This window comes from Zootoca vivipara, chromosome 4 (genome assembly GCF_963506605.1).
Source record: "Zootoca vivipara chromosome 4, rZooViv1.1, whole genome shotgun sequence".
Lineage (NCBI taxonomy): Eukaryota > Metazoa > Chordata > Lepidosauria > Squamata > Lacertidae > Zootoca > Zootoca vivipara.
This window is the reverse complement of record NC_083279.1, coordinates 29,565,952-29,577,146: the sequence shown is the minus strand read 5'-3', so window position 1 is coordinate 29,577,146 and position 11,195 is coordinate 29,565,952. Positions and strand designations below refer to the sequence as shown.

The following is an 11,195-nucleotide window of genomic DNA, read 5'->3' as shown; positions in this document are numbered from 1 at the left end:
AATTATAGCAGCATTGTTTCCAAGGTGGTGAGATTTTGGAATTATAGTAATTTATTCCACTATCAACATAAAGCAAGACCCAGACAAACAAGCTCTTTTGAAGTTTTGTTAATTTCAGTGGGCATATTAACAGCTGTTTAACTTTCATACTGAAATCTACTCTATGGATTGTGCACACCTTGATATGAAACTGAGATTAACTGATTTCATTAACTCAATTGTCATTGTATAATACACATTTTTATATGGCTTAATTTCACAAGTAAATGATTTTGTTGTCCTTCCTACTAAAACAATGCATTGGGACTCTGAAGTACTTATTTTATCTGTAGTGACTTTAATTTATACTTGAGTGTCACTTTGATTCATTTAAAAGTACAAAAGTATTCTAGGGTGTTAAATTTGTGGCAACAATTTGCATACATTTTGATTTAGCAGTCTTACAGAGGGAGGGTATGTATAGATAGTCTGATTTTGTGCACCCGGCTTACTCTGTGTACACTGATTGAGGATGTGTTTACTATCTGAAACTCATTTGGTACCATCCTGAGCTCTTCTGGATTCACAAAGCTCTGCATATTTAAGAGCTACCCCATTATCTTCAGTGCTGCAGAAGGAGGAGGCAGGATAGCTAAGTCTTACAAAAATTGACTAGCCCACCCCTGCCTATGTTAATCATTTGTGGCACACTGACAGCCTACAACAGGCATCCCCAAACGCGGCCCTCCAGATGTTTTAGGACTATGATTCCCATCATCCCTGACCACTGGTCCTGTTAGCTAGGGATGATGGGAGTTGTAGTCCCAAATCATCTGGAGGGCTGAGTTTGGGGGTGCCTGGCCTATAAGAAAAAAAAAGTAAAACTGCTTCATTGCCTGGTTGTAGTCAGCCTAACAACTGGCTACTTACCAAGGCTGTGATAACTTCCTGCACACGCAGAAGTGTGTGTGTGTGTGTGTGTAAATCGCAGCTTCTGGGAAACACACATGACCCAGATACATGTTTTTTACCCTATGCATGCTTTTTTTTAATCTAGTTTGAGAGGTAAGACTCAATGCATGCTATGACAAGTTGCAATGTATGTATGAGGCATTCCTCTGACAAAGGCTTTAATGCTGCCGTGCAGTATGCTTACATTGCAGGGGAGTGGGGCAGATAATTATCTTGCAATGCATTCCTCACCAGACCTGTTGTTATATTGCCTGAGTAGTGTGGCTACTGCTTCTGAGCAGATGAAACCTGCACTGTAGAAACATTCCACAGTAATGTCTGTATAAAGCAGTCTCGTGCATCAGGAGTATTTCCCACACCAATATCACTGGGTTGCATCCAATTTTCATCCTCCTCAGACCATTGAAATTAGTAGATATGTCTACTTTAGGTCCATTAATTTCAATAGGTCTACTCTGAGTACATAAGAAGTGATTTTGATGTAGTGTGAAATAATTATGCCTGTTACACCAAGTCATATGACTGCTTCCTACAAATGTTATTGGAGCAGGACAGGATTGAGCTACAGGAGCAGTAGCTCTCATGCTACTCTGGTAACATACAGTCCATAGTCAAGGCTACATCCGCTTCTATACTAGTTGTCAAAATAAATGCAATTGAAACAACATCTTTGTACCAGTGGGACAGAGCACAATGGAACATGACAGTTAGAATTTGTCTCTAAGCCTTTTAACTTAAGGTTACCAGATTTTTTTTCAGTGAATCCAGGGACACTTTTCAATTTCAATGGATTTTGTATGGGGACTGATGTGTAAATCTGGGGACTGTCCCCAGGAAACGGGGACGTCTGGTAACCTTATTTTAACTCCTTTTAAAATCTCACAGGCAGTCACATGCCTGTGGAACAGACTGCCACTAGCACATTGGGTTTCATCTTCCTCGCGTTCCCTTGGCAGCCTCCCATGCACCCCCCAAATCTGCTCTAGAGGTTCATAGACCTGAAGCAGAATTGGGGAGGGAATGGGGAGTGGAAGAGAAGGGGAATTCCGGTTTTGCAATGTTGGCTGTTGTCTTTTAATTAAATTAATCCACAAAATTATAACTTTAATATTATAGCTATACAAGCTTACTGAATGCTGATATGTGCATATCTGAACAATTAAATGTCATAACTGTAGTAATTAAGCATAATTGTTGTCCCAGAGTAATTTTCTGGGAGCAGTTACTCTATGTTAGCATCTTTTAACTATTTTAAGTTTATTTCATCTCTTCTAACTAAAACGTTAACCATTAGCTGAAATATCTCATTAGTGCATCTTTTATGGTAATATTTAATGTCAGGATTAATTTACATATGATTCCATTCACATATACTATAAAAATATTTTCCCGAAGATTTAAGTAGAATTACAGATTATTTGTAAACTGTTATTTGCTACTCACTCTTCCCTTTTTGATACATTAAAAAAGTAGATATAGAAATAAACTGAAAGTACAGTGGTGCCTCGCTAGACGAATGCCCTGTAAGATGAATTTTCTGCTTAACGAAGAGATTTTTTGAGCGGAGGTTGCCTCGCAAGAAGAGTTCGTTTTGTGAAAAATTCGTCTAGCGAATCGCGGTTTCCCATACGAATGCATTGAAATTCAATTAATGTGTTCCTATGGGCAAAAAAATAAAATTCAATGCATTCCTATGGGATTTGCTAGACGAATTTTTCGCAAAACGAATTGACTCACAGAACGAATTAAATTCGTCTAGCGAGGCACCACTGTATATTGCATGCAGTATACTGCAGTTCAAGTTGGTTCTTTTTTAAAAGTTGGTATAATTTGCTGCAACAGATTTAACTTTGAGGAAAAAAACAAGTACATGATTCTAAGCATGGATCACTATAATTATTTAGAGCAGCGTTCACCAAGCTGGTGCCCTCTCCGGGTGTTTTGGACTACAACTTCCATCAGCCCCCAACCAACACAACCATGCGGGCAGGGGGATGGTGAAACTGTAGCCCCAAACATCTGGAAGGCACCAAGTTGGCAAATGCTACTTTAGAGGCTATGCCTAGAAATCAAAGTAGTAAGGTGCTGAACATATTTGTTTAGCTAAACCTGTTACAAACCATCACTTTCTTTCTTTGCATATCACATAAATATGAAACGCAAGATTGACACACTTTAGGAATATACAAAAAAGATACAAATTCTTTTCTCTGGAATACAAGTTCCTTTCTCTGGAATACATGGAACATGTGAAACAAAACTGTGTGTATCTACAGAGAGAGAAAGAAAAGAGACTCCGGATTTGGATGCCTGAAAAATATTTGGTAAGAGAAACTAATCTTCAGGTTGGGTAAAATACCGAGGTAACAGGGCCGCTATCAGACTATGTTACAAGCACTGAAAGCGTTAACAGTTTAAACGTTCGATACAATTCCTTTTCATAAAATAATCTGATGTGTATTTACAAGTTTAGTACAATAGAAACACAAAATTGTAAGGCATAATAATTATTATTCTTGGCAGACGATGCTATGAGACATTCTTTGACAAATAGGTACCAGGTGGCAATAAATATTCTGGCACTTCATTGAAATTTTTGCTTCTGTTTGCTTTTAAACTCATATTCACTTGCAACGTAATTTAGCCACCAAGTAGGCAATGCTCAGAAATAGCCACACAATCAGTAAATTGGGGCTTAGAGCTAGTAAAGGAATAGAGTAGAGAAGATTGGGGTCTAGCCTGAAATCCCGGATGGGCACCAGGCCACACAAGTTCTTCTGCGTGACTACCTCCCGTGTTCCAATACTGTGAAAAGGAAGAAGTTCGGGGAGAAAGGAAAGTAAAGAAAGAAACACACACAGACATGCAATGGTCGTACGAAAAGGAAATAAAAGTGGCAAAATAAATCAAGAAGAGGAGAAAAAGAAACATCAAAGAAGCCACAACAGAAAATAGAACGTGTTAGGTTAAAGAATAGGGAGGTGTGCCAATTTTAAATAATAATAATAATAAAAGGCACAATTACAGAATAAAGGAGAGAGAAAGAGAATAAAAAGAGAAAATAAGAAAGAATACTGTAATCTACTGAAAATAAATACATGTAGGTTGAACAAGAATGGTTTTCCATGTTCATTTTCTCATTTGGCCAAGCAATGTTTCCATGCTGCTCTGCCATGCTTCCACATGCTGCAAAGGAAGGGAGCTCTGAAAAGCAAAACTGAACATGAATAACCATTATAGCATTTGACCCTTTCAAAAATTCTTCAATGTGAGTTAAAGGTATCAGTGTTAAAAATTACTTAGCTCTAAAGTAGGTTAGTTTAAAAAATGATTTTTAAAAAGTCATCAAACAAACAAAAATCCACCATAATGAGCAAGGCAAATTGGCCTCCTACCCAGTGAGCAACACCAGCGCAAGGCTGGTTCAGGTTCAGGTAAGGTGGTATAAGCAGCACCCCCCACCCCAATGCACCCCGGACAGTCACCCTGGAAAGCCCCCTCACACTACAACCCTGACTGCCTCTGTCCAATTTCTGAGGATTCCTCCTTCCACCTCAGTCCCCTGCACCACAGCATACCAACCCTTATGTGAAGCTCTTCGTGGGGCTCTTGAAGGAAGGATGGGAGTGGGGTGATAACCTTCCAATTTACACCCTTCTCCCAGCATTTCTCTGGGTCCAGCCCTAATGTTGATGTTTTCCTAAATGTTAAATGCACTTAACATAAACGGCATGGCTTTTCTCTCCCAAACCAGAATTGGGTAAACAATCAGGTGCATTCAATGGGACTTTAAAATGACGAATAATGACTATATTATACAGTACCCAATTTTTATTTAAAATGTCCAGATCTATTAAAATGTAGTTAGTATATCAGAAGGACACCAATTAAATATTATAAATGAGGCTGGGAATACATTTGAGCATATATATTTTTTCTCTCTCTTTTATATATATATATGTTAATGTTTTCTTAACCAGGATGCTGGTTCAATCATAGCCCAGGTTTAAGGTGATTCCCCTTTATGGAATCATATGCTTTACATAAAAGACTCCATGGCAAATTCAGAAAGCAATATTGCTGAAGTAAAAAGGTAACATAAAAAGTAGACCATTGAAGATTTAGAAAGGATCAAATAGCAAAAACATACAGAAAGGATAAGAGAATTGAACACTTTTGAGAATTTGGTGAGAAGACACACAGTACAGTACATTCAGCAAAAGTGAATGTTGAGAACAGGACTCCACGGTAGTGCTGAGAACACCAATAAAGACTAAAACTGGATTTCTTATCCTTTCTTTTTTGGTATGTAAAATTGGAGCTTTCGAGTAGTGCTTGAAACAATGTATTGAACAGTAAACAAATTCCTTACATTTTAAAAAATAGATTAGAATTTTCAAGTATGTCTGCAGCTTCAGAAAACAGGAGTTAAACTGATATGACCACAGAACACTGACAGGTTGTGATGGGTTCTGATTGCTGCATCATGAAACATTCAAAATGACAATTTGCTGAAGAAGCAAACTGTATTGCTTGAGGAATAAGCATAGCAAAACAATGCAACCTGCAGATGTGTATCTTTCACAGAACAGGTAAACCATACAGATCACCTCTAAGCAAAAATGGCAAGACGACAACTGAGGCAATCCTACAATTTACAAAGCTTTCAAATTGGTAGAGCAGAAAAGACTGCATGCTGTGCAATACTTTTCTTTACATCTCAGTTATTCAATAAACTGCTGAAAACTATACAAAGTATTTTCCTCTTTTAGATTTTTTTTAAAAATACACATACAAATATGACAGGTCTCTTTATATCAAAAAATACTAAGTGAGGTCCAGGAAACTGTAGTCTGTGCAATTTATCTTTGATAGTTATATTTGTTATATAACCATCCCCATCGAAGATGGTTGAAAATCACCCATCTGCAGTTTACATGGCTCCAGGATTAGGAACAAGAGGCCAGCGAGCAGACGGTCCTTACCTTCTCATGCACTCCAGGGCTTGTGTGAAGACCTGTGGAGCCATTCCATGTTCATGCTGTAATATTAGACACTGCTCTAGAGTCACTGACATGGCAGTCCTATCCTTGGCACTTTTACAGCTTGTAAACCGAACACCGTTGAGTCTGCGGCAAATCTAGAAAAGGACACTTATCTATTAGCTTCATTGTAATGCTTCAGTGTAATGTAATATCCCCACATTTGGGAGCAATAAGGGGACCCAAGCCTGGGAAAGGTTGCCTTCAGACGGGGAAGGGGACCATGTGGCCCTCCAGTTATTATTGGGCTAAAACTCCCATTAGCCCCAGCCACCATGGGCATTGGTCAAGGATGACCAATTCATTATACACCTTTAGGTGCCACGCAAAAATGTTCATCTTTAATCAGGCCTTTGGCTGATTGAAATTCAATGCCCTTGTAAAATGTGTTATTAAGTTGTTTTTATTTTGATTGTGTATTTCATGTTTTTATGTTGTGATTTTATCCTGTCAATGCCCTGAGACAAATTTTAATAATAATAAAATAATAATAATAATAATAATAATAATAATAATAATGAAACACTAGTCCAGCAACTTCCAGAGAATCACAGATACCCTATTTCAGCATTAGGTGGAGAGAAAGCAGCAGGTGAAGAGAAAACGAAGTGGCATTTACTAGTATCTCAGTGCTGTAAATGAATTTTTGGAGGTGGTTGTCCACCTCTGCTCATTTTGCCTGGATGGTTCTATCCTATCCTACTGCAGTGGTACACTGACAAATAAATGTCACATAGCAAACATGGTGATACACAGGAGATTCTGCCAGTAGGCATGGGTTTTCATGGCCATGCACCCTGGGAAGGAAAGTGGTGGCAGCCTTTGCAAGGACAATGGACTTAGTAAGGCTGCAAACCATCCCATCCTTCAAATGAGCAACAAGTAACTCCCTTTCCCCTTCAACATCCTTGGAGACCAGACCCATCTTCCTGGACAAGCCACCCACCTCTCTCCATGCTGCACACCAAGCCAGCAGTAGCTCATAAGGGGTGGGGTAGGCAGAGGCAGTGGTGTCATTCCAGTAGGGCAAGGCAGTAAAAAGGTAAACATGGTGACCTGCACAAACATTGCACATCCATCAAATGTTTGTAGAATAAGAATAATAAATACCTCAGCAGCTTGCCAAAGAATATCAACATTCTTATTTTTCCTTGCATGTACATTCTGTCCAAGAAACCGTAACAGTTCAGGCAGGCACGTTTGACTACGAGATCGAGGTAGACCTTAAATGAAATAAAGAAAGAGTAAGCATTCCCCATTCTCTGTCGTCAGACATAAGAGAAAGGTTTACCAGCACATGCAGATTTATTCATTTGATCCCTTCCTCCTATTTTTGTGCAGTACCTTAGAAATTTTGTAGAAATGAGCACCCTGAGCTAAATTTGTCACTGAACAGTGGTGTCACATGGCATTTTGTACCCCAGCGATTTAGAATCTGTATACTAATCTGGGAAACTAGATCAAGTAACTGTCCACGTGCCACATATTAAAAATTGTCATTTGTTTCAGTTAGGGCTACACTATGTGATCAACTAAAAATCTGTTGAATTGACTAAAAAGCACCCCTAATTAATCAATCAATCAGCAGATTTTTTTTTCAAAGATAGATTTTTAATGCAAGAACTTAGGAAAACTGCAAACAGCAAGCACCTTTTATAAGTTGCCTGCCACAATGCATTTTGTAAGTACTGTATGCTGCTTGGTTCAGAAGTATTGTTTCACCCACATGTAAATTTATATTGAAAGACTAAGCTTCATTTGATAACTGATCACCATTTCCTTAGAAAGCAATCCTATAGACCAGGCACCCCCAAACTGCGGCCCTCCAGATGTTTTGGCCTACAACCCCCAGGATCCCTAGCTAGCAGGTCAGGGAAGATGGGAATTGTAGTTCAAAACATCTGGAGGGTCGCAGTTTGGGGGTGCCTGCTATAGACCCTGGAAAAGTCTCAGGATAGAGCAGAGCAGATCTGTCTCTCCTTGAGTAGAGAGGGGGGGGTCACAGGCAGAGAAGATAATCTGCCCTTGCAAGTCTCTCCATTGTGGATCAATGGAAAGGGAGGGGAGAGACACCAAGCTGACATGAAAAACACCAGAATGAGCCACTCTACCATCTTCTGTGATGCTGGCACAAGCCCAGCAAGTCTTTGGATCTGGCAGTTTCTCCTCCTGGAATTTATACTTCCCAGTCCATCTGCCCTCCTCCCTTTGGAATGGTCTATTAATCAGGTTCCTTGAAACTTAAGAATCCCATATGGATGGTTTTTAAAAGGATTAGACAAATTCATGGAGGATAAGGCTATCAGTGGTTAGTAGCTATGATGGTTATGCTCTGCAGTCAGAGGCAATATACTGCTGAATACCAATTGCCAGAAATGACAGGAGGGGAGAGTGTTCTTGTGCTCAGGTCCTCCTTGTGGGTTTTCCACAGGCATCTAGTTGGCCACCATGAGAACAAGATGCTGGACTAGCTGGGCAACTGGCCGGATCCAGCAGCCGCCTCTTAAGGAGGAGTAGCCAAGAGGGAATGGGGCCTTTGGGCCAAAAAACAGATCCACACCCCTTTGGTTCTATTTTAAACAGCAACTATATTCCTTTGATATAACTAACTCAATGGTAGAATCTAGAAAACATACCTGTACTCGGTCCTGCTAACAACAATTCAACCTCAGTTGTCTCAGCTGGCCCTTCTTCTCTTAATTGGCTCTTGGAACATGACCTCACTTGAATATATTGAAAAACCATCTCATTTGACTCTTATCTGCTCTTTCATTGTTAGACATAGCTATATTATTCTCTATTAAGGTGCTCACAGGCGGACCTTTATGGTGGAACCAATACACTTGTGCACACAAGTTCTTCACACCATCCAAATTGCATCATCGTAATCAAAATGCCAGTCTGTCATATTTTTATACAGTTAATCAAAATTTCCTCTTACTGTGGAAGAACCCTTAAATAAAAATAATCAATTACGCATCCACTATCACCGGTCATGTGGAAGCTTGTTAGCACTTTCTTTGGGTGGATGATTTGTCATGTGCATCAGTGGGTACTCCCTGTTGCCACACCCCTACTCCCATTTGCTCCTCAACTGGACCTATGTTGTTTCTGGCAGTTCTGGCAGCAGACCTGTTTCCACAGATTACTGCATGCTTAAGGCATGTAGGAATTTCAGCAACCTGGTTGGGTAGAGCTAGCATATCAATATGTGTAGCAGATCACCTAGGAGACACCTACGTACATCATGACTTCTTTAAAAAAATATATATAATATGGATTTTCCACAAGATCTCTATCAGAATTTCAATACAGCTAAATAGCTATTTTGCACAAAACCTCTGTATTGGGGTGGTTTTTTTTTTGGTAGGGAAATAGATGTTGCCCCCCACAAATTCACAAGCCACCATCCTGCTCATTGTGAAACATGATAACTAGGGCCTGGTATTGATGGCTCAATCCTCCTTTATTGTGCTTGCCACACACGTATCTTGAATAATTTTATAATATTGACCCATTTAATTTTGATTTTTTTCCTTTCTTTTCAAATTTGAATGTCCAGTTGCATCTTATTAATTACCAGTATGTGATTAGTCTCTATGATATAATTTAAGTTCAGGGACAGAAAAATACTAAATGCCAAATTGCTTCTGTATACTCACTTTTTATATATAATCTTATAACTCAGTTTTCATCATGCTAATTTTATACTCCAGTACTTCTATTTTAATATATATACATATACTGTGTGTGTATGTATATATAAGAGATCATTCTGTTGAGCAAATTGGTTCTGTTATACTAGGCATAATATTTTCTGTGGAGATTGTCATTTTAAGTTCCTACTAACAACCCATTGTTTTTGGATTAGTTCCACTACAGTCATACCTCGTGTTGCATCCGCACTTCTGCACATGCGCGAGTGGCACAACCCAGAAGTACCGGAACGGGTTACTTTCGGGTTCTGCCACTCGCACATGTGCAGAAGTGCTAAATCGTGCCACGCACCTGCACAGACACAGCGCTTTGAGTTGCGGGCATTTCACGTTATGGACGGGCCTCCAGAGCGGATCCCGTCTGTAACACGAGGTACCACTGTACTACTGCCAGACTAAAAATGAAGATGACAAAAAGTGTTAAAGATAAAAGGCACCCATGCCTACTGTCTCTCTTCAAAAGTATATAGGAAAATGTCCTTTTATTTACAGGTTAGTTTTTGCATCTTTATAGCAAAGTCATGATCTAATGGCCAAATTTATCCCCAATATAATTTCCTCCAAACTGTGTCACTTTGTCAGATACTTTTGAGAATCTAAGAAGGACAACTGCTCTCATTGGAGCGGGGAGGGCTGATTGTACGTTCCCCATAGATCAGTGTGTGAGAGAGTTTGCACTCCTTGTCAACATGTTCCTTTTGCTCTTAAAATCACCCCCTGCCCCAACACTTCATTTTATCTATGATTGGTTTATGGATTACTACAATGAGTGACTGTGGCCATTGTTTAACTTAAATTTAAGCATATTAGATATGAACATTTGTTAGGCACACTTACAGTCTTCAGGCAAAACTTCTTTGAACTGCTCGAAGTAGGAATTCAACCGCACTAAGCTTTCCATGTTAATCACTTCTTGTAAAGAGGTGTCTCCAAACCTTTAAAAATCAAAGGAGCCACCTTAGCACAAATAAGGTTTTTCTCTTTCACACACATCCTTTCCAAACAAAGAAAGCTAGGAGAACAGCTACAAGATGTTAGTATTTTACATTTTATGCTGAAAATGTTATTATAAGACTCTCCTTAAGCATATGACAGTGTGTAAACTACAAATGGTCACTCAAATTTAGGTGCTAATGAAGAGGAATGATAGGACTAAATGGTCAAAGGAACAGCTGATCAACTTAACAACTTACAGCTACTTTCGCATAAACCAGGCATGTCCAAAGTCCGTTTCGGGGGTCTAATTCGGCCCTCACGCATGTTCAGATAATCAAATCTGGCCCTCTTTGAAAAAAGTTTGGGCACCCCTGGACAGAGCCAAAGACCAAGGCTTGTCTCAAGCAAACCATAGTTAACACTAACCACAATGTGCCAGTTCTGACAATATGGCATGCTGTGCTTAAGGGAAGCTTTCAAACTCCTTTCAGCTGTGCTGGAGAAGTGAAGATGCAAACTTGAGACTTGTTATGGCTCATTTACATCACAC

General features: G+C 39.4%; 1 protein-coding gene and 1 long non-coding RNA gene across 12 annotated transcripts in view; one reads left to right on the top strand and one right to left on the bottom strand.

The window, feature by feature from the left end:
* INPP4A (inositol polyphosphate-4-phosphatase type I A) overlaps positions 1–11,195 on the bottom strand; it is a 99,977-nt gene that overhangs the window by 6,926 nt on the left and 81,856 nt on the right. For all 8 annotated transcript variants that reach the window (XM_035114601.2, XM_035114600.2, XM_035114605.2 and 5 more), the window contains 3 exons: positions 10,547–10,644; positions 7,104–7,216; positions 5,937–6,091 (listed from right to left, as the gene is read on the bottom strand). In XM_035114601.2, the coding sequence (XP_034970492.1) occupies positions 5,937–6,091; positions 7,104–7,216; positions 10,547–10,644 (366 nt within the window). The remainder of the gene's footprint in view (positions 1–5,936; positions 6,092–7,103; positions 7,217–10,546; positions 10,645–11,195) is intronic.
* The window catches only part of LOC118084738 (uncharacterized), a 40,303-nt gene that overhangs the window by 15,843 nt on the left and 13,265 nt on the right, over positions 1–11,195 (top strand). The window lies entirely within an intron of this gene.